Raw genomic sequence first — 24,761 nt, 5'->3', positions numbered from 1 at the left:
AGCCTAAGGCAGATGCTTCACTGAAGGAGCCACCCAGACGCCCTCCAATCTGCTTTTCTAATCACAGCTGCCTAATGGCAAAAGCTGCTTAAATCTGCTTAAATAGTAGATGCGCTGGTTTAAACTTTAATCCCATCACTTTAGTGATGGTTCAAGAAGGAAAATAAAATCCAAGGTCCTAATAAGAGTCGGGGACCCTGAACTCAAAGCACAGTTACACTCAGCCAAAATGCTGCCAATTAACATTTCTGTGAAAAGTAAAACCAAGCTCTTAAAACTATGCTGAAGAAATATTCAGAAACACTGAAGAGCATCTCTGTTTTAACATCAATATAACAAGGCAGACAGTAGCACATCAGCGTGGGGTGGAGGAGGGACGGGAGCGCAAGGGTAACCTGGGGACTCTGGAATTAGGTGAAGACATTTCACTCAAACAGCAATGACAAAATATTGCTCATATATAAACACACTCACAGACTCTAAATCCAAACACAAGAAATATTTTAAGAGTCACAGGAAAAAAAGGTTAATGTTTTGATAGAACAGATCAGAGAAAGTACAAAGATAAAAGACTATTACAATCTTACTCTACCACACGGGCATGTGGTATTACTGTTGAGGGAGGCTGTGTAGGTAGAGGAGGGAATGGTACACGGGAACTCGAGAATTTTGGTGTGTACTTAAAACTGCTTTGAAAAACAAAGTCTATTAATTTTTAAAAATTATACTATATTCTCTTTGCTGAGTCTATGTCAGTTTTCTTTAGAAGTACTCTTAAATTGAGCACCGCTCATAAAATCCATATCAATCTGTTTTTGGACAGAAATCTAATAGAAGTCTCTAAAAACGCTTTCTTCCTTTATCTATTTAAGATGATTTAATCTTGAATCAGCTACACAAATCTTTTTCAAAACCTCATCCGTCTTTTAGTATAGAGATAACCCGTCCCTGAAAAGCACCTGCTACTGTCTTCACAATTATGGATTCTCTTTCCACCAGTAGAAAACAAGATGACTTCCTGTCGTACAAGGTCAAACCATCCTTCCTTTAACGTTTTACACGGTCTCACAATCTCACACAGTTATACAATTACCTGGGGCTTTTATATGCATTTCTGTTTTCTCTAGATAATAAAGGTCACAAGTGCAATGAGTCTGGTCTTACTCATCACCATTTCCAGGTCCTATAACATTGCCTGACATATATCAGCAGGTGTTTTAAAATACTGTCGAATGAATCTTTTCAATTCACAAAGTTGAAATCATCCAAAAGGAGTAGACTTTCCTCATCTTACCGATGAAAGCATCTCATTATATAAGTGCTTTAAAGACATCATCTCATTTCATTATCACAACCATCCTGTATGTCAGGACACGCAACTCCTTTCACAAGGTTGGAATCTGCAGCATCAATAAATCAGAACCAGGACCAAAACTAAAGTCCAATTATCTGCCTACAGCATCACACTGCCTCTGTATTACTGCATCTGATTCCACAAGCCATGCACAAAAATTAGCTTCATTAGCTTCTAAGAATAGAGAGTCAGCTGCTACCTAATATAATGAAGCAATCAATTAGTTGCATTTTCCCCTCTGTGTTTCATCTGTGAGATAAGCAAATTATAAGAAGATAAGCTAAGTGGGCGGCTCAGTCAGATAAGCATCTGACTTCAGCTCAGCTCATGATCTCAGGGTCCTGGGATCAAGCCCCACATCAGCTCCCTGCTCAGCAGGGGAGTCTGCTTCTCCCTCCTTTTACACCCCTCTCCCCCACTCATGCTTGAGCACACACACACTCTCTCTCTCTCAAATAAATAAATAAAATCTTTAAAAAAAAAAAAAGCTAAAAACTACAATCTTACTTTAAGATAAAAACAAATAAAACTTCCTAGAGAGGGGAGCCTGGGTGGTTCAGTCAGTTAAGCGACTGACTCTTTGATTTTTGGCTCAAGGCGTGATCTTAGGGTGGTGCAACAGAGCCCTACATCAGGCTCCACGCTGAGCGGGAAGTCTGCTTGAGAGTCTCTCTCTCACCCCCCCACCCCAGCTCACACATGCTCTAAATCAATCAATCAATCAATCCTTCAAAAAATAGTGGTGATGGTTGCACCACTCTGAATGTACTAAAAAGTCACAGAATCATACAGTTTAGAAGGGTGAACTAACTTTATGATGTATGAACTATTTCTCAAAACTGTTTTTAAAAAGGAACTCTGGCATGAGACCATGGTAGTGGGGAAGGCTGTGCACATGTGGGGGCAAGGAGTATGTGGGCAATTTCTGTACCTTCTACTCAGTTTTGCTGTGAACCAGAAAGTGCTCTAAAAAATAAACTCTGTTTAAAAAATAAAATGAAGTTGTCCTGTTTATAGGAATCCTGATCACCTCCACGTAACTGCAAGAACCCTAATTTTTAAAAAAATATTCAATTATTTTACAATGTATTTAAGGCAGAGAAGTGAACTAATAATTTTAAAACACATTTTTAGTAATCCATGTCATAAACATTTTAGAGTCATCTTGTAAAAAAAAATTCTAATGAAAGACTCTATTTTTCTGAATTAGTAAATTCTTTAAAAATTACTTCCACTTTTGCCAAAAGATTATTTCATTACCACCCCCTTTTTCCTTTTACTAAATACCTATATTGTTTGACTCGAAACAGCTATGTGTGCAATCCTCACAATCCAGTTTGGGACACTTCTATGCCCTAAAAACTTCCTGGTACCCATCTGGAGTCAATCTCTGCTTCCACATCCAGATCCAGGCAGCCATTAAAAAACTTTCAACTGTAAAGTTTGGCTTTTTCTAGAAATTTCAAACAAACAATCATTCAATGTATAGTGCAACCAACTTCTTTCAGTTAGAATAATGTTTGTGAAGTCATTCATTTTGTTGTACCTGTCAGTAGTTCATTCTTTTTCATCGTCGAGTGAGTAGTATCCTATCATACGGACATACCACATTGTGTTTATCCATTTATAGGTGGACATTTGAATTGTTTTCAGTCTTTAGCTATTACGAATAATACTACAGTAAACAGTCACATAAAAGTCTGTGTAGACATGTATTTCATTTCTGTAAGGGACTTAGAACTAAATTTGCTAAGTCATATGGTAGATGTTTGACTTTTTAAGAAGCTGCCAAACTTTTCATAAATGGCTGTATAAATTTTACATTCCCACCAGCAATGTATATATAAGGTTTCCAATTTCTATACATCTTGCCAACAATTAGGACAATCTATTTTTTTTTTTTTTGCTTTAATTTAAATTTTAGCCAGTGAATAAGAAGAACATCCAGCCTTTTCCTCCTGTGTTTCTGCTGTACTCTCCCACTCTACCACACTCATACCACTTCTGGTCACCAAACGTGGGGCATCTTCCCCGCACCAAGCAATTCACTGAGATACCAGCTAGGTATCCGGCCATTTAACTCACCTCTGACACTGTGTACCTGTAGACAGCGTCACAGTCCAGGAAGGGCTCAGTCCCAGGAGACTGTCCACCACTCACCCTCCTCTAGGAGGAGGTCCCAGGCTATGCACTTCTGTTCAACTTGGCTACAAATCAAAGGTTCCCTCGACCTCCTCCTCAGTTTATTAACTTGCCAGAGCAGATCACAAAACTCAGGGAAACACATTTACCAGTTTATTATAAAAGGATATGAAGGACACAGAAGAATGTCCACATGGAAGAGATGGGAAGGGCCAGGTACATGGAACGGGGCACAGAGCTTCCACGCCCTCTTCAGGCCAAGTCACTCTTGGCACCACTACTTGTTTATCTACATCAACCCAGAAATGCCATAAACCTCAAACTTTTTTGGAATTTTATGACATCTTCATCACAAAGGCAGGACTGATCATTAGCTCCATTTCCAGTCCTCCTCCCTTCTCAAAAAATTGGGACTCAGGTCTGAAAATTCCAAGCTTCTATCATGGCTTGGTCTCTCTCAGTGACGAGCTCTCACAGGGTCCCACCCAAAGCTGCCTCATTAGAACAAAAGACATTCGGATCACCCAGGAAATTACATGGTTTCAGGAGCCCTATGTCAAGAATCTGGGGCAGAGATCAATATATATTTTTCCTATTACTTCACACCCAGTTTAGGGGGCATACTGGTGGCATTTCACTGTGATATTAATACCTAACAATGGGGAGTGTCTTTTCACGTGCTTATTTGCCAGAGTTATCTTAACTGTCTGTTAAAATCTCAGGCCCTTCTTAAAAACTGGGTTGGTCTCTTTATTGAGATGTAATGTCTCTATACATTCTGGATTCAAATCCTTAATCAAATATGTATATTTTGCAAATATTTTCTCCACATCTACGGCTTATCTTCTCATTTTCCAGATAGTGTTTTTAGAACTGCAAAATGTTTTGTTTTGATGAAGTCCATTTTATCAAATTTTTTGATGGATCAAGCTTTTGAGTGTTTTAGCTACAAAATCTTGACCTCATCCAAGATCATTAAGATTTATTCCGTTTTCTTCTAGGAGTTTCATAGTTTTATCTCTTATATTTAGGTCACTGATCCTACATTTTCTTCCAAAATATTTCCAATTTTACATTTAAATCTATGACCAATTTTTGTGTGTAGCAGGAAGTAAGCGTCTAAGTGTCATTTTTTAACATACAGATATCCAATTGTTCCAGCACCATCTGTTGAAGAGTATCCTTTTTTCCAATGCATTACCCCCTGGCATCTTTGTCGAAAATTGACTATATATGAGTCTATTACTGACTTGGTTATTGACACTGATTTATTTCTCTATGGCTATAGTTTTTATAGTAACTTTTGAAGTGAGATATTTATGAGTTTTTGTTGCTTTGTTCTTTTTCAAAATTGTTTCAGCTCTTCAAGGTACTTTGCATTTCTGTATAAATTTTAGAATAAACCTCTCATTTTCTATAAAGAGACCTATTGAGACTGTAATAGGGATTGCATTCAGTCTATAGATGATCGACCTGTTTTCCAATTCATAAAGATAGTATATCTCTTCATTTATTTGGGTCATCTTTAACTTCTCTCTGTAATGTTTCATAGCTTCCAGTGTACATAAATACTCATTTTGAAACACCAATAATAAACATCTTACTTAAACTTTAAACCTGGTATCAAATTATAATAGTAAATACTAATTATATTACTAATAGTAATACTGTTTACTAAGTTTTTACAAAAATTATTTAAAAACCTTTCCAACACAGTTTTCAGTTTGCCATTGAACAATGGCATAAATAACAATGAACAGATAGAGCAAGAATCTGTTACCTTATAAAATCTACAGGTTATAAACCACTCATAAAACTAAATAGGAAAGAAGTTAATACCTACCTCAAAGATGGAAACTGCTTTCACTATTCTACCCACAAAGTGTCTGGTAGCAGAAACTGAACACTCAGTCTAGTTTTCTTTCCTAACTCCCATCAAACCCAACAAAATTCCATAAACTAGAGTCTCACACACACACACACACACACACACACACACACACACAAATTCTCTCTACATGTATGAGAAACATAATACTGAAAACACAATCAAATAGACAATCTTCAGTCTCTCTTAATCTTTATAGCATTTTTGTCTCTAATTTTGAATGTATAAACTTTCACAGAAGCATATTTGTCAAATAATATAGGGCTCAGGTTCTATCACAGGTTTAAATTATGAAAAGTTTTTTTTATTTTAAACCTTGAAAAGTATGTTAACAAAGGCTTTTCCATGAGAAACCCTCATTCCAAATAAAAACATTCTGCAATTCCTACGAGAAGCCATGTATAATTACGTTATTTATAATAGAGAAAAAAAAAAAAAACTACCCAAATGTCCACTGACCAGATGCTATAAACTGTGGTACTTCTTTACTGAGTATCATACATTACTGAATATTGTATTATAGTAAAAATGTCTATTTTTTGACTTTATAGTATATACAGCATGATGAAAATGTTAACTGTAACACTGAAGGAAGAAAAAAAGAAAATCCAGTCCCAGAAGACAATGAGCATCTGACTCTGAGCAAAACTAAACATACTTTTTGCACACATACATTTATAATAAAAATAATCTTTAAAGAGGCAAAGCAATGATATCCACCAACTTGAGAGGAACAAATTATATGGGATGAGGAGCAGAGGGGGCAAGAGGAGACAGGAATAGGAACCACTGCACATAGGAATTATTAGTAATGCTCTAGTTCCTGGGTTGCACGAAGGATTTAAACATCTTATAACTCACATTATGTCATCAAATTCGTTCATAAGCTTAGTGATTATATTAAAATATTTTAAAAATTACAAGCAATACTTATTTTTTTTTAAATCACCCATTATAAAACATCTTCCAGAAGCTTAACTAGGCACTCAAGAGAATACACATCAAAAACAAATTTTTTAAGTTTTTACCTTTGTTTCTGTTCAATTGCTTTGTCCAAGTGCTGGAAGATATCCTGAAACAGGGTGCAGCTGGATCGACTATTAATAGTATACCCATAGCCTCTTTTCCAATATTGCTTCAAGTCATTTAAATATTCTAATACCTAAAAATAAAGATTTCAAGAATCATTAGTATTACATTTCTTTATGTTGAGATTCCTAATTTAATAATGATTCTAGGAAAGTTTACATTGTTTAATTATCGTTCTACACAAAGTACAGTAGAATCTTAGCATTCATCAAGTTTGTATTTGCTTTTAAGAGTGCCCCAAAGGTCCATGACACAGAGAGATTTAGGATAAGACACAAATCTGAACTGTGGGAATGTAGAGGCTGGCATGCAAGAGCAAGTTAGTACTCATGGCCAATAATCCAGCATCCGTGACAGTTCAGGACTGTCAGAGGTTTAAAGACATGTGCTCACTTCCTCTTTCTGCCAAAATTATATTGAAGTGATAGCAAAAAAATATACAGAAAAAAGATACAAATAGAAGAATATTCACTATAGCGTGGAAAGACACTAGCAATGGATAGGGAACTGTTAAGAATTTTATAAAGCTAGAAACTAGACAGAAAACAAGTTGCTTTGATTCATGTACCAGTTTTGCAATAATAATTTAGATCAAGGATATAGAAAAGGAATGTATATTGCTACAGATGTTCTAATGGGCAAATTGGCGAGATCCATAAAAACACACATTTCTATGGCCCATTTCTTATGAAGTCATAGTCACAGATGAACCTACGAGAGAATGTCTAAGAATGTCTTACAGCAGCACCGCTTATAGATAGAGCAGAAAAGAGATTCCTGGAAATATCGAAATTTGGTTTCAATGGTTGACTAAACTATGGTATACACATACTATGGAATACTATGTAGTTATTTAAAACTTCTCTATCATAGATCTACGTGTACTAATGTGGAAAGATCTCCAAGACATACTGCATGAGAAGGGCAGGTTAAGAATAACAAATACAGTATAAAACCATTTATTACCAAGACACGCATACCCACAACACACACTATACTGTTTATAGTTCTAAGAACGATATAGATTATAAATAGCACAGAAAAATGTTGAAAGAGACACATCACAGGGACTGATCTCTATGGAGAGGTCTTGAATTGGAATTGGTGATTAAGGTAGACTTTCTTTGAATGTTAAACTTCATACTCATGTATCACATGGTCAAACACCCAAACTAGAGGACTAAAACGCCAATGAAAAGAGGTACAAGCGGGCGCCTGGCTGGCTCAGTTGGTAGATCAAGAGAACTCTTGATCTTGGGATTGTTGAGTTCAAGCCCAACGTTGGGTACAGAGCTTACACAAAAATAAAAATAAACATAAAAATAGGTACAAGGCTCTGCAGTAATTACGAGTTATTCTTCCCCGAAGAAGCCCCTAGAGAAACTAACCACAAGCCATAAGTTTAAATGCAGGAGCAAGGGCACCTGAGCAAGGGCTCAGTGGCCAAGTGTCTGTTTTGGGTTCAGGTTGTGATCTCAGGATCCTGGGACTGAGCTCCGCACTGGGTTCCCTACTCCATGGGGAATCTGCTTCTCTCTCTCCCTCTGCCCCTGCCCACCAAATCGCGTTCTCTCCTCCTCGCTCTGCTCTTTCTCAAATAAATTAATTAAATAAGTAAATAAAAATTTAAAAAAAATTTTTTTTAAATCTTGAAGATTTTTTAAAAATCACACATGCTGGGGATCTCTGGGTGGCGCAGCGGTTTGGCGCCTGCCTTTGGCCCAGAGCACGATCCTGGAGACCCGGGATAGAATCCCACGTCGGGCTCCCGGTGCATGGAGCCTGCTTCTCCCTCTGCCTGTGTCTCTGCCTCTCTCTCTCTCTCTCTCTCTCTGTGTGACTATGATAAATAAAAAAATAAAAAAAAAAAATCACACATACACTATTGAAACTTTATCTTAAAAGAATTTGAAAATGTAAATAAGTTTTTCTAGGAAAATCTAAAATTACTCAAACTGATGCAGAAAAATCTGACTATACCAAATAACCAGAGACAAAGATCTACCTGAAAGACACCACACATACTCAGTTTTAAGTAGGAGTTCTACCCAACCTTCAAGAAGAGTTAGTTCCTAATATTTAAACCATTCCAGGGCACAGGAGAGGATGGAGAGCTTCTTAACTCACTTTAGGGAGATGATGGAAGCCTGTACCCAAAACCCAACAGAGAAAGCACAAAGGAAAGGCGCGAGGAGCGAAACTGCAGCCCACTGCACTGCGATTCCTGTCCTCTCAACTGTGGCTCACACAAACATCCCCCCTACCTTCTAACCCCTCTTCCAGGAAAAGGAATAGCGTCAGGGGCCAGTAGTACCAGCGCAGATGAGCCCGGGCCCTAAGCCAACCTCACTGTAAACATGATTTACTGAATGTGAAATACATCGCTGCCCACCCCCCCCCCCCAAAATTCAGCAGTATACTGAAAGAATGCACCATCTGCCAGGATGGAGTGACTGACATTAGGCATGCCCTCCAGACATAAACAAGTAGAAAACAGGACAAAATATGTACAATAAATGTTTTCAGTCACTGAGTAATGAGCACTGAACTGAGATCACGCAGACAAGGGAAACAAAACAAACCCTACAACTGCCCCAGGTTTCTGCCTGGAGGCAATTGGAAAACTGTGGCACAGGAAGGGGGTGGCGATCAGGGTAAGGGTGGGGGGTGGAGGAAGGGGATGCTGTGCAGAATCCTGCAGTCTTGCTGAGTTGAGGAATCAGAAAGCAGTCTTAAGGGGCTGGAATTAGCAGGGCAGTGTGCCGGGAAGGAGGAAGCTACACAGGAAAACCGCTCCAGAAACCTGGGGTCCTCTTGATTCTGCTGCTAATGTTGTGAATAAGTTGAATCCCAGACCTATCACAAAGCTGGGAGATATTCAAGTTCCAAGCAACTGAGGTAGGAGAATTTCAGTAGACACCCAGACGTCCACAATTTCAATACAGACCCCAGAAAGGTCACACTTGAATAGTAAAGGCATTTTTACGAATAAAGGATTAGGGTTTTGTGGGTCTGATTTGGATTATGAAACTCAGAAATAAACCTCAAAAGGATCAAGCTGACCCACAAAAGTAAACTAACTGCAAAATAAAACAAAATTCAAAACTCTTTAAAGGAAGGCAACAGGGGTGTCTGGGTGGCTCAGATGGTTAAGTGTCTGCCTTCAGCTCAGGTCTGATCTCAGGGTCCTGGATTGGGCCCCATGTGGGGTTCCCTGCTCAGTGGGGTGTTTGCTTCCCTCTCCCTCTGCTCCTCCCACCTACTTGTGCGCGCTCTCTCTCTCTCTCTCTCACACAAATGAATAAAAGAGAAATCTTTAAAAATATATATACTAAAGGAATGCAAAAAAATTTAGGCATTCAACAACATAATATTCACAATGTCCAGCAGTTAATAAAAAATTGCTAGAAACACATGAACAGGAAATGTAAGCTCTAACTAGGAGAAAAAGCAATCTGTAAAAATTTATCTTAAGAAAGAAAATATGCAAGCATGATTCAATACTAGAAAATGTACTATCATAATTTACTATGTTGGAAGATTAAAGAAGGAAAAACCACAATCATCTTCCTAGATGACAAAATTCAACACACATTCCTGATTTTAAAAACACTAAATAAATAGAAGGCTTCAGTAAGCAAGAAATAAATTTCCTTAATTGGTAATGATAACTGATGTAGGAAACAAAGGCAGAAGGAAATACAAATAAAATTAAATATCCTTAGTAACCTGCAGCCCACTGACGAATACCTGAGACGGGGAGAGTGTAATGTCCTCCCGAAAGCTCCCAAATTAATGTCTTAGCAGTAATGCCTTGTTAGAGGGAAAAACCACCTGAGCTTGACAAAGGCAAGGCCTCTGGTATCTAGCAGGTCCTCTTTACATATGAAAGTTCTCTGAAAACCTCCCCCAACTTCCAAGTCTACCATCAGCCACCCCTCACAACCCTGTCCTGTCCCAGAGCTTTAATAAAACCACCTTTTTGTACCAAAGATGTCTCAAGAATTCTTTCTTGGTCGTCAACTCCAGACCTCACCCCACCAAACATCACCTATATTCCAAAACTCTATCACAGGGTACACTTGGAGAAGCAAAATCAATAATTTTTTGTTTGAAACCAAGACCTTCAGAATGAAGCCAGAGGGGAGCCTCCCCAGACTGTACGGGATACACTAGGAGGCAACAGACAGGTATTCCATGTTGCAAGGATCTCAGAGGACAGCAGCTCTAAAATGGAGCTACTCATCCCCGAATAGCACCTCATCCGACTGGCTGGCTAGGGAGCAAGAAAAGCTAAACTCCAAAGATAAGTAATAATTAGAAAAGAGGACTAGCAGAGCATCCCAAAAAGCAAAGGAAAAAATATAAGAAACATAAGCTCGGGGCAGCCCGGGTGGCTCAGTGGTTTAGCACTGCCTTCAGCCCAGAGTGTGATCCTGGAGACCCGGGATCAAGTCCCACATCGGGCTCCCTGCATGGAGCCTGCTTCTCCCTCTGCCTCTGCCTCTCTCTATGTCTCTCATGAATAAATAAAATCTTGAAAGAAAGAAAGAAAGAAAGAAAGAAAGAAAGAAAGAAAGAAAGAAAGAAAGAAAGAAAGAAACAAACAAACATAAGCTGGTATAACATCAAAAACAGTAAAATTTGAAGTTCTACATAACCTGTGATCCAGCAACTCTACCACAGACACAGACCTCCAGAAATGTCTGTGTGTGCCCCAACAGACCTACATGATAAGGTTAATACCCCCAAACTGCAAACAGCCCAAATGTCTACCAAAAAGATAATGGACTAAAGAAAAAAAGCCCTGATAATTCATAAAATAGAATGCTATGCAGCAATGAAAATACATTAACTACTGTGACATGCAGCATCATAGGTGAATCTTAAAAACATGATGTTGAAGAGAGACATCTGGGTGACTCAGCTAAGTCCCTGAGCAGGGAGCCTGCTTCTCCCTCTCTGTCTGCCCCTCACCCTGCTCGGGCTCCCTTTGTCTTTCTCAAATAAATAAATATTAAAAAAAAAAAAAAATGTAATGCTGAAAACTAGGTACAAAAAAAAGTGTGTTGGAACACTTGGGTGGTTCAGTGTCTGACTGTCTGCCTTCAGCTCAGGGCGTGATCCCAGGGTCCTGGGATGGAGTCCCGCATCAGGTTCCCTGCAGGCAGCCTGTGTCTCTGCCTCTCTCTCTGGGTCTCTCATGAAAAAATAAAATCTTAAAAAAAAAAAAAAAAAAAGGCATGATTTCATTAAAGTTAAGGTAAATCATTACTTGTAAAAAAATTAAAAATCAGTAAACACTAAATTAGTGTAATGAAGAAAACCATGAAAATACAAATACAAGGGCATGTGGGTGGCTCAGTCAGTTAAGCATCTGCCTTCAGCTCAGGCCATGATCTCAGGGTCCTAGGGTAGAGCCCTGCATCCTGCTCTGCTCAGGAGGGAGCGCCTGCTTCTCCCTCTTCCTCTGCCCCCACCCCCACTTGTGTTACCACATGCTCTCTCTCGTAAATAATCTTTAAGAAAAAAAAAAAGAAAATACAAATACACAAGTAATAATAATGGGGAAATAATCTCCTATACAGAGAGAAAATATTTTGTTTAAAAAATTGCAAGATAGGAGCCCCTGGGTAGCTCAGTCTGCCTTCAGTTCAGGTCATAGGTCTTGATCTCAGGGTCCTGAGATCCAGCCCAGAGTCAGGCCCCACACAGGGCATGGAGTCAGCTAGCAATTCTCCTCCCCCTCCTCTCCATCCCCCTGCCACTCGTGCACACATTCTCTCTAAAATAAATATATCTTTCAAAAAAAAAATGGTGAGATAAATCTACTAAACTCTATAAGTAAATCTGAAAACCTGAAATTTTTTTTTTTTTTTTTTTTTTTTGAGGGAGAAAAAGAGAGTGAGCGTGAGAGACAGCGTGCAACTGGATGGGGGCAGAGGGAGAGAGAAAGAGAATCTAATCTTAAGCAGGCTCCACATCCAGCTCAGAGCTCACAATCCTGAGATCAAGACCTGAGTGGAAATCAAGTCAGACTTTTAACCCACTGAGTCACCCAGGTACTTCAAACCTGAATGATTTTTATAAGAAAATATTAAATACCAAAACTGAATCCAGAAGAGACAGAAAATCAAGATATACTCATTACAGTATAAAATATATACAAAGTTGCAAAATACTATCCAGCATAAAAGTACTAGTTCATGTGTCATTTCTTTTCTAAAAGTTGACTGCCATCAACTTTCTCCTTTATGTATCCCTATACCTTATTCATATCTCTTATAGCCATCCCACTGTCTTACTGCGGGTTATCTGTGTCTTTCACTCCCTAGAAGACAATGCCTATGTTATGTTAGAATCTTTAGTTCCAACCAAGTGCCTAGCACCAAGCAGGCCCCAAACAAAATTTGCTTAATGAAGGCACATATGGTCCAGCATTTCACAAGGTTTTGGGTATCTAATAATCTTTGGGATTCTCAGAATTTCATAAATGTCTATTCATTTTCAATTTTTTAAAAATATCCTGATTAGCAATTTCAAACATGTGAAAAATAGTGAACAGTAATGTAATGAATCCCTGTGTACCCATCATCCAACTTCAATAATAATCAATATTTGGCCAATCCCATTTTAGTTATCCTCCACTATCACCACTGGATTATTTTAAAGCAAATCCCAGACATTTTGTTTCATCTGTAAATTTTTCAGTATATAAACCTATTTCACAGTGTAAAGTTCTACGCATAATTTATTTTCTGTCAAATCTTTAAAAAAGAAAATCACAGAAAACAAATAAATCAAAAGAGAACTTCGTATTTTTAAATAAAAATTATTTGCTCTCTGTATATATAAAGAAAGCTCTTATTCAATTAATTTAATAAACATGTATTTCAAATTTTCAGATCATAAGAAGTTCTTTATTTACAAAGGAAAAAAAGTATCTCCACAATGGAGAAATCTGCCAGGTATCCCTTTAATCAAATGATCACACAAGTCATCATCAATAATGTGACAAAAAAAACATGCACTGGAGGACATATCACTTACAGAGCATTCTTATCAAAAATGCTGAAACCTTAATCTAATCAAAAGTTGAAAATCAAACACAAAGGCATTCTGGCAGAAAAAAAGGGCAGGGGGAGTGGTGCTGGACGTCTGCAAAAGGCAATGTATAAAAGAGAAAAGAAAGGCTGGGGTACTTTTCTAGATTAAAGGAAACTAAAAAGACATGTGACAAGTAAATACAATGAGTGATCCTTCAATAGACCTTGAATTTAAAGGGAAAAAAAAACCTCTAAATAAGACAAATGTGAAAGCTTCAGTAGTGGCTATATACTAGACAATTACTGTACTATTACATATATATATAATTATATTTTATCTATGTAGCAGAATGTTATTTTTTAGATACAAGGGTGAAGTGCTTTCATGTCTGCAAAGAAAAAAGATTACATACATGAGGTAGACAGAATAAATGGCCCCCCAAATGTCTACATCCTTATCTCTAGAACCTATGAATATGTTCTCTTTCATGACAAAAGGGAATTTGCCAGTGTGATTAAGGATAGTAAGATGAGGGATCCCTGGGTGGCGCAGCGGTTTGGCGCCTGCCTTTGGCCCAGGGCGCGATCCTGGAGACCCGGGATCGAATCCCACATCAGGCTTCTGGTGCATGGAGCCTGCTTCTCCCTCTGCCTATGTCTCTGCCTCGCTCTCTCTCTCTCTCTCTCTCTCTGTGACTATCATAAACAAATAAAAATTAAAAAAAAAAAAAAAGTAATACATGTTCATTAAAAAAAAAAAAAAAAGGATAGTAAGATGAGAAAAATTATTCTGGGTTACTTAGATGTGCTAATGTAACCAAAAAGATCCTTATAAGAAGGAGTTAGGAAGGACGGTCAGAGTAGGAGCTATAACCATAGAAGCAGAGGTCAGAGTGATTTAAAAAAAAGAGGACGAGCAAAGGGAAGTCGGCTTGGATGTGAGGGGTGAGTCCTCAGCACAAGGAAAGCAGCTTGCGCTTGAATCAGAAGCTGTCGGTACTTGCAAGAGACCACCTGGCCAGAGCTGCTCCGAACAGCGGGGCAGAGAGCGGAGGTCAGGGGAGCACGGGCCAGACATTCCACCAACGGCAGGAACCTGGGCAAACGAAGTTGTTGTTCTGCTAAGACGTGAATTTCCCTTGCCAGCACGCATCAGCAAGGTACTCTACCAACTTTTTTCCCCTAGAGTAATCTGGGTGGGGAGACAAGGGAGGTGAGTAATTTGACCCATGTGGATGGTGACCCCAAGTTTCAGTCTACACCTATACTGGCATAATTACTAATTCTGTGGTCAGGAGGTTTCTAAGTGATGGGCTGGGGCAGTCAGAGGGGAGCAGCAGACAGAGGAAATACCATGCACCGTTACCCCTGGGGCTCAGTGACTGAGAGCGGTTGTCCACTGAGGGTCCTGTCCTCTTCTTCCAGCTTACCTGCTGAGTCCCATTCCCACCTGAGCACAGGAACACACAAAACCACCTTTGGTCAAACCACCTGGTTGTGGTCACTTTGGTCTTTGAGCAACGAAATAAAGCACTTGTTTACCCTCAAATAGTACATTAGCCCTCGGCCTGCAAGCCTGACTGTATCTGGCAAACAGGAAGTACACTTCTTTTAAGAACTTGATGTTAAGTTTTGAAGTTAATCATTGATTTTCATGTGGAATACTGACCGTTTCATACGTATGCAAGAGATGACTGAAGTTTCAAAAGTCCACATTCCTGAATGCTCCCTACAGACACCAGGATTCTATTCAATGCTGCTATCCTCGGTGCTCAGGAAGACAATGGACGCTCCCCGACCCTACCTCTCTGGCTCCCCACATCCCGGAAATGACCAGAATTTGCCTGCCTTAAGGTCATCTGAGGCCGGTCTGGCCTTCTCTGTCTAGACTCTAAAAGAAGTAATATGACTGAAGAGGGAAAAAAGGAAATATGAGGCAGGCAGACAAACTGTAGAGGAATAGAACACGGGGCTCAGTTTATCACAAAAACTATTTAAAAAAAACAAGTTAGGTATCTGAGAAACCATTCATCCTCTCTGAGCTCTGGCTTCCTATAAAAAGAAGAATTTGGATTTTAAGAGCTCTACAATCCTTTCCAGCAATACAATCTAATGGGGAAAATAGGGTTTTGACTGGGTGGACCTAGAAATCAAATCGCCATGGAAAAATGTTTTCCAGAATTTTCTGAACCCAAACTATTTAGAAGCACCCCATCTGACCGCATCTCAACAATTTACCCCTATGCAAGGAGAGTTACACGTTAGTCAAAGACAGTCCATGTTCTCTGCTCTGGTTATTTTTTTAAAAAACTGCTTCAAATAACAACAACAAAAATCATGCCAAAAAAAAAAAAAAACCCACAAAAAACCACCAAAGAAACTGCAATAGTAATACTTACCTTTGCGTCATCTATGTCAAAAACATCACACCAAGGAGATTTAACACCTTTAATTGCCAGGTCAAATGAACAGGTGAAAAAAGCTACCTGAATTAAATCTGGGGGGGAAAAGAGAAAGGTAAAGTTTGTGAGTCACTGTTCTCTGTAATCCTCCAAAGGCTAAATACCCACAGAATGCCACGTGCAGCACAGTCCAAGGACCCAGGCAGGCTGAGCACCGAGAAAAGATGATTCCGCTTTTTCCTAACCAAAGAATGAAGACTCTGTGTATACAGCCTGAACAGGAGGATCTAGGACGGCCAGGAAGAAACCATGCGGAGGCACAGATTTCAGTCCAATGAAACTAAGTTAACTGGTAACTACCATTGTTCTGGTTTCAAAAGTAATGTGTTTGTTAAGAGCACGGTTGCCTACCAAACCCAACGAAAAGTTCAACCGAAGAACTCGCTAAACGCAACCTGAATTTCTCCCTTTTGGAGGGCTGGAGGAGGGAAGAGAAAGGTGGGGAAGCTTTCAGTCCCCATCTCGAAAATGAGCAGTAACCAACAGCTCTCTCAACCACACAGCACTTCGTGTTCTAACTGTGCGGAAGGAGTAGAGAGGGGACACAGGAACGCGAGAAGACTGCAGCCGGTGGCAGGGGCAGAGTCAAGCTGGGACAGGAAGACGGAGAAACCAAGGGTCAAGAGGGAGAGAAACAAAGAGGGAAAAACCCCACTGGGGAAAGCACGTGCTAACAGCATCCGTTTTTCAAACTTGTTGCTCAGCCAGGCAGCAGATTTCAGAAGTTCCCTGGGATTTTCACACTGCGAATGAGCTGATTATAGTGCTTTTAGCTACCGCGGGTTTGCAGAGACGGGCGGGGCCCCAGGAGCCTGGGCTAGGGGAGCTGGCGGGGCAGTGGCGCACGGCCGGCCGCGCTCTCTGGCCAGAGGCAAGCTGCGGACAGAACTGTCGAGGTCGCTGCGGGGCTGCCTCCTGTGCTTTGCTTTCTCCTTAACGTCAGTGTCTTGCCTCGTTCCCAAGGAACCAGGCTTGAGTTTAAAGAACTCCCCTAAGCAGTATATAGTACAACAGGAATACTTGAGGATACAAGTAAAAGCCATTTAAAAACTTAGTTCGTATAAACAAAAGGGTGGATAATCCTAATACCTAATAGGATATAGTGACTTCCAAGCCCCATGGATGTATGTTTGCGAAAGAACCTGACTCATTCACACGCCAAGTTCTAGTTCTGAAACTATGAACGCCAATCCTAATGGTCTATTCTTTAACTGGATGGGAGCTGACAGAAAAATTTCACCAAAAACACGTAAGGACTACAGGCGATGAGACCTAACTCTGCCACTAATCATCCTGAGCAACTGACTCCAGCCTCTCGGGTCTCAATCCTCCCATCTACAAAATAGGAAGGACAGACGGTCTCTCATGAGGAGTTACCGCCCTGACCCGTCTATTATGATCATGCTGACTTTCTGGGCAGTTTTTTAGAACCTCTGGTTATTTTAGTTATTTCAGAGATTTAAGTGTAAAAAAACTAAAATAAAATAAAGGAGGACATGGGAAAATATAAAAATCTTGGGTAAGAGGATTCCTAGGCAGAATACAGCATTGAACAGCCACGATGATGACAGACGTGGCCATATAAACACGCAACGGGTACAATCAACAGCACCATAAACAGACTTAAAAAGTGAGCAACAAATTAAGAGAAAACTGTTAGCAACATACAATAAGCAAAGGATTTATACTTTGTCAAGCAAAATTAAAGGTTATATAATTAATATAACACATAAAGAGTCCCTAAGAACAGTATGAAAAACATAAAAATAATCTAAGAAATGGACAAGATAAGAAGGAGGCAAACCGAAGAAGGAATGCAAGTAGCTAGCACACATAGGGAGACATGCTTATCTTCACAAGTAACCAAAGAAATGCAAACAAAAGCTGGATATCATTTTTCATTAATCAAATTGGCAAAAATCAAAACGACTAACAATCACTGTTGGATAAGAGAAGGGGAAAACAGGCATTCTCACATATTGTTTATATTAATTCCTACACTTTCAGAGAAGAATTTGGAAGGACATGTCAAAGTGTAAAATATTCATTGTCCTTAGCCCAATAATTCCATCCACAGTTATTCACCTTATAAATTCTTGAGATCAAAAATCAAGACTATAAAAATGTTCACTGAACCATCATTTGAAAGGGTGAAAATCTAAGAAAAACCTCAGTAGGAAAATGATTTGCTACAAAAAAATTTGCATTGTTTTAGCTCCAACCCCCCTACCAGTAAAATCCGATGGGTTCAGTACATTTTTAACTATCATTGACTTAGAAACAGAATCACATATCCTATGAAATCACATAGATTTCAAAAGAACGAGACAGAGCTACGTAAGACAGATATACTACCGAGTAAAAATGAGTTATAGAAAATACATACATCGTCATCCCTCCACATTAAAAAAAAAAGTACTTAAATAGCTACAATAGTTTTGAGAAATTCCTCCGCCAGGCATTGTCCTAACACTTTGCATGAATTAATCTCATATAATCCTTGCAATAATCCTAAAAGAAAGGTACTATTCCTATACCCATTTTACAGAAAAAAACAAAACACTATGGCCTATGGATAGTACTGAACTTGTAAAGACCACAGAGTTAGTAGTACAACAGTGTCAAGATTCAAACACAAACAGTCCAATTGCAGAACATTATTATAACCACGATGCTTATTTTGCCTCCAAAAAGAAGCCACTCTCAGCTACCCCATCAGTGACTAAAAATTATGTCTTAAAAAATTTTCAACATCTAACCAGTCACTAACCAAATAATAGCCAGATACTAATATAGCTATATAATGGAATTCTGTAAATAAAGTTTAAAATGTAGCACTAGAATCACACACATTAAATAAAAAAATAAAAAGCTGAATTAAAATCAAATTTCAGACTGATATCATAGTTTGACATCTTTCATAAAAGTTTTAAAACCTGCAAAATAACCTAATTATGTGTAGAAACATAAATATTAAAGGTGGCATGGGATGACTTAAATGCCCAATTCATGACAACGGCTACTTGCTGGGAAGAAAAGATGAGGAATAAGTCCCAGAGAGGGACCAAGGGACTTCAACTCATTTAAACCAACTAACTGCTGCATGTGAAAATTTGATAAAACTGAGTTATGGGTATATCAACATTCATTATCAGCTTTTATTATTATCTACAGGCTTAAATTACTTCACATTAAAATAAATAACTTTTTAAAAAGATTTTATTTTTAAGTCATCTCCACACCCAATGTGGACTCACAACCCTGATATCAAGAACCACAGGCCTTACCAAATGAGCAGCCAGGTGACCCTAAAATAAACAGTTTTTAAAGCTTTATTGGTAAAAAATAAAATAAAAATAAAAATAATAAAATAAAGCTCTGTAGGTGATCACAATGTTTAGCCATTTTGGGGAAAGAAAAAAATTCAATTTTATTTACTTTTTTTTAAAGATTTTTATATTTATTTATTCATGAGAGACACACACAGAGAGAGGCAGAGACATAGGCAGAGGGAGAAGCAGGCTCCATGCAGGGAGCCCGATGTGGGACTGAATCCAGGGACCCCAGGATCACACCCAGAGCCAAAGACAGATGCTCAACTGCTGAGCCACCCAGACGTCCTCAATTTTAGATGCTAGTCCAGGTATCTTCACTTTTTTGATGTTTATAAAGCATTCAAAATCCATGATTCTAGTCTATTGTTTTCCCTACATCTCCTACTTCTAGACTTTTGGAAATTTACTCTCAATATAAGAAATCCAAAATTTGTATGTATGTTTGTCAACATTTGCTGTACAAATTATAAATTCTTAGAAATCAGAGAAAAATCTCATTTTTTCTTTCTCTCTTTTTTTTTTAAGATTTTATTTATTTATTCATGAGAGATACACAGAGAAAGAGAGAGAGAGAGGCAGAGACCCAGGCAGAGGGAGAAGCAGGCTCCATGCAGGGAGCCCGACATGGTACTTGATCCCGGGACCCAGGATTGGGCCCTGGGCTGCAGGCGGCGCTAAACCGCTGTACCACCAGGGCTGCCCTCATTATTTTTTCTTAATTTCCTATTGGTAGGTGAGCATATGACCTGGCTTTTCCACCTGATATCCCAGCATAATTATTAACAATGCCCCCTTTCACTCTCCAGTGTATGGGGTTGATTGACAAATTGCAACAGGTAGCCCGTCCATCGCAATACCTTTTGACAGACACAAATGCTAATTTTTTTTAGTATCTCTAGGCTTAAAAGCCTCAAATAAATGTAATACACTACTTTGCTTTTCACTTTCTAATACCCCATCTCAAAACATTAACAGGTTCACATTTCTGATCAGCTTCAAAGCTAAAGAATTTTATGTAATTTCCCACTTTTATCATTTTATGGGGTAATAATTCAAAAAAATGTCTTTTATATAAATAATGCTTAGAGTTGAAGATTTATATACCTCTCCCCTCAAAAAAAATTTCATGATATATATAGAAGGAATCTTGTACCTTAATTTACATAAAGCTCAAAGAATATGAATCTAAAAACAGTAAGCATGAGATACACAATTTTCTCAACTGAGAACATACTCTTTTCTTAACATAAAATCAACTGTGAACCTTTAAAAAGAATTATTTTATACTTCCATATTTTTTCTCCAGAGTTCAAGAACCATTTAAATTATCTCAAAGTTCAAATGAAAAACAAATGCACACATTACCTGCATTTAAACTGTGGACTGGCACTTGCAAAGTAGCAGCAACCTTTTTTAAAATGTTCTGCATTTCTGGTCCAGTTTTGAAAGCTTCTACATGATAAAGAGCCGTAGCATTCTTTTCCACTTCAGTTAAAAACTTCTCACAATGATCAAAGAACCTCATTAGTTTATCATTAATTCTTGGAGGTCCACATTCCATGTCTGAAAAAGAACAATATTTTGTTTATATATACATATATATGAACAGATATATATACATATATTATATATACCATCAATACAATTGATAATTTCAGATTACTGAAAATTTTGCTTCAAGTGTGAAAAGGAACACAAAATCTGTTTATTGGTGTGTCTGAAATACGCACACGCTGATCACAAAAGACAGGGCAAAGCTATTCCCCATTTGTAATGACTAATTCATGGGTTTATATCCTAGAAAAAAACTAAAGAAACAGAGAATCGGAGATAATATGTTACTGCTACACTACACAGTGAAAAAAAAAAGGTGGTTGAAATAGTTTCTTAAGGCAAAAATAATTAGCATGAAAATCCTAAGAAGTGCAGAAATGTGTTGTAAGTACTGTTTCTGCCATGTAGCAAAGCTCCTCATTACACCGTGAAAGACTAATTCAGCAGATCAAATGTTTTTCTACTCTAAGCAAAGTCTACACAGTGTGTTTTATTTTCTCTTTAACTTTTCCAATGCTGTGTTACTTTACAAAAGACTCTGCTTTGGACAAAAACTACTGACAACAGCACAAACACATGGACGCTTCAGGTCTCCTGTATTTGGTGCTGGTTGGTGCTTCTGTTTTTGATTTATAACTAAAGCTCCCAGACACTTTCTATTTAGAATTACTAAGTCCTATTATTTCCCCAACTTGGCAGCAAATATATGTATTATAAAAGTATCCGCAATCATGCCTCAACTACCAGGGGGCCTTTTTAAGTTTCTTCAGTCATGTTCAAAACTCATCGGTTCCAATCATTTCTCTGATAATTTACCACGAAAAGAACACCAAGAACACTACTTCTATATACAAAATGAGAAAACCAAGTCAGTTACACCATTTTGCTTTGGATGTAGGGGTGAAAAAACACATTTATATTTACGTATGTGTCTCCATTTCAGGATCTCCTGAAACGGAGAACTCTGCCCACGGTCACTGCCAACTGGATTATAGTTTATAAAACACCTTGACTTGGAAAATAAGGGACTTTTATCATTTCTCTGTGGCCTCAAAAAACAATTTCCCAGGTGGATCTGGATTTTTCATCCTTGCTGTGAACTCATTACTGCTGCTCTTCAAACAGAAACAAAGGTACTGTCCTGAGTTGCTGGAAGAATACAAAATCTAATTCAATGGCCTCCCTTGAAAGCCAGGGGTGCACAAGAGGCAAAACGACAGTTTATAGATAATAAAGTAGCCAGGCAAAGGGCTCAACCTCTATGACCTCATCCCAGGAGGGCCAGTAGCCCCTTTCTGGCCTACACTATACATACTGTACTATAATGAAATGCATTTTGCTTTGAACGGTCACGTAACTTAACTCGCGGGAGATTTTCACTTCTATTAATCACTACAAAGCACAACAAGTGACTAAACAGAAGTCAGCCAAGAGAATGACCCACGTAGCAGGAACGTGACACACATTCAGCAGAAAGGCCTCCTGGAGCAGCTACACCGGGTACGTGAGGATGCTACGGGACAAAGGACAACCCAGGCTACTTCTAATTCACTCTTCACTTGGGTTTAAGGCTCAACAATGTCTCACTCCATCTCTGATCTTAGAAATGGGCAACAAAATAGTAACACTTGCTCTTCTCTCTGGAACAAACATGTTACATTTTTTTTTTAATTTATTTATGATAGTCACACAGAGAGAGAGAGAGAGAGAGAGAGAGGCAGAGACACAGGCAGAGGGAGAAGCAGGCTCCATGCACCAGGAGCCCGACGTGGGATTCGATCCCGGGTCTCCAGGATCGCGCCCTGGGCCAAAGGCAGGCGCCAAACCGCTGCGCCACCCAGGGATCCCAACATGTTACATGTTTTTATCCTTATTCCTGAATTACAGGAGAACAGAAGCTGTAGTTAAGGGTTGGGTCCATCCCAAGCCATAGGAAATTGGGAGGATCATCCAGTGTTTCTGTGGCTCAATCCCCTCTGCTGGGCAGGGAGAAAACATGACCAACGTCAGAGGGCTTTGGCAAGGATTTAGGGAAACAAATGTTAGGCATGCCTGGCGCAAAGCCACATAGCGGGCGTTAAGTGTCTGTTAGTGTTAGGATCCGTGGCTAGGACACATTTTCTGTGCGGTGGGGAGGGCGCACCATGGGGTGGGGGGAGGACATGGATTCCAGGCTGACTCTGCTCCTCAAAGTAACCAGGGACAGTCAAGAGGGTATACTCTTGGGCTGTTTCTCCACCTGTGGCACACGAGCCCCCCCCCCCCCCCCACTAGATGATCTCTCCCATTCTGCAAAAGTAACGGAATAAATTAAAGTCGTGTGACCGTGAGCCACAGCTACGGGGGAGGGGAAGGGGGGGGGTAAGTTCACAGCACACACAACAGCAACACAGAGGGAAAACAGCCCAGCAGTGGAGAAAGCTTGGGAGCAGCTTCCTAAAACAGGATGTGGCTCCAGAACCAACATGTTATTTAAAAAAAAAAAAAAAAAATGTTGGTAAGTGAAAAAAACCCAAACAGCATGAGAAGCAAAGCCTGCAGAAGAAGAGTCCTGGAAGCAGCTGCCAGGGCGGAAGGAAAGGCAGGGCTGGCGCCTGCCTGGGATGGAGAGGCGACCACCGCGCGGCGGCTCCCGCCCCATCCTGCCCCAGAGCACACCTGGGTTAGGGCCGAGCGCGCACCCCCGGGGCACACCTGGGGCAGGGAAGAGCGCGCACCCCCGGGGCACACCTGGGGCAGGGAAGAGCGCGCACCCCCGGGCACACCTGGGGCAGGGAAGAGCGCGCACCCCCGGGCACACCTGGGGCAGGGAAGAGCGCGCACCCCCGGGGCACACCTGGGGCAGGGAAGAGCGCGCACCCCCGGGGCACACCTGGGGCAGGGAAGAGCGCGCACCCCCGGGGCACACCTGGGTTAGGGCCGAGCGCGCACCCCCGGGGGGCTCGGGGCAGGGCGGGGGCGCCGAGGCCCCGGCGTCAGGCGTCACCTGCGACGTCGGGCGGCGGCAGGCCGGGGTGCAGGTGCTGCCACAGCCCCTGCAGGAAGGCGGCGCCGCTGTCCACGCAGCGGTGCTTGGAGCTGGTGACCAGCTGCAGGCGGCCGTAGTTCTCGCGGCTGAAGAGAGCGGGGAAGAGGGCGGCCAGGCGCAGCGCCAGCCGCCGCATGTCCTGCCGGCCCTTGTCCACCAGCTGCCCGTCCATCCAGTCCGCGTACCACAGCGGCCAGTCGGCCAGCGCGGCGCCCAGGTCCCGGCCGCCCGCCGAGCCCGCGCCCCCGCCCGCGCCCCCGCCCGCGCCCCCGCCCGCGCCCCGCCGGGCCTGCAGCAGCCCGTGCAGCTGCCGCAGCCTGCGGATCTGCTTGGCCGTCGGGTAGCGGGTGCCGTGGCGGATGAGCGCCACCAGCTGCACCGGGGTGCAGGCGTCCTGCAGCAGCTCGGGGTCCCTCCGCGGCGCCTCGGGGTCCCGCAGCAGCCCGGGGTTGGCATCCTCGTAGCGCGTCTTGGTGCCGAAGTAGGGGCTGAGCGCCGAGGCCGCGGGGTCGTCGGGCTCCAGGAGGGAGCAGCGCGACAGCGACGACAGCAGCGCCACCGCCAGGGCCGCGACCGGCGCCACGGACACCGAGGGCAGGCGCGGGCGGCCGCGGAGCATGGTGCGGCGCGGCCCGCGGAGGGCGACGGGCGGGCGGCCCGGGCGCGACTTCCGGCTCCGGCGGGCGGGGGCGGGCCCGAGGGCGCTTCCGGCCTCCGCGCGCCCCCAGGAGGCGCTGCGCCGCGCGTGCGCTCTGGCGGGGCGGGGCGGGGCGGGCCTCGGGGCGCTCGGGGCGCTCGGGGCGGCGGAGGCGGAGGGGCCGCTGGCGTCCCCCGGCAGCCCGCGTGGGCGCGGGGCTGACTCC

At 41.3% G+C, this 24,761-nt stretch overlaps 1 protein-coding gene across 1 annotated transcript in view; it reads right to left on the bottom strand.

The window, feature by feature from the left end:
* The window catches only part of MINPP1 (multiple inositol-polyphosphate phosphatase 1), a 46,159-nt gene extending 21,629 nt beyond the window's left edge, over positions 1 to 24,530 (bottom strand). The window contains exons 1-4 of the mRNA XM_038576043.1: positions 23,857 to 24,530; positions 20,682 to 20,879; positions 15,919 to 16,016; positions 6,413 to 6,546 (exon numbers count right to left, since the gene is read on the bottom strand). Of these exons, the coding sequence (XP_038431971.1) occupies positions 6,413 to 6,546; positions 15,919 to 16,016; positions 20,682 to 20,879; positions 23,857 to 24,517 (1,091 nt within the window). The 5' untranslated portion in view covers positions 24,518 to 24,530. The remainder of the gene's footprint in view (positions 1 to 6,412; positions 6,547 to 15,918; positions 16,017 to 20,681; positions 20,880 to 23,856) is intronic.
* Between the last annotated feature and the right edge of the window lie 231 nt (positions 24,531 to 24,761).

This window comes from Canis lupus, chromosome 26 (assembly GCF_011100685.1).
Source record: "Canis lupus familiaris isolate Mischka breed German Shepherd chromosome 26, alternate assembly UU_Cfam_GSD_1.0, whole genome shotgun sequence".
NCBI classification, from domain to species: Eukaryota; Metazoa; Chordata; class Mammalia; order Carnivora; family Canidae; genus Canis; species Canis lupus.
The sequence above is the reverse complement of the archived record's forward strand: the minus strand, read 5'-3'. Positions and strand labels throughout refer to the sequence as shown.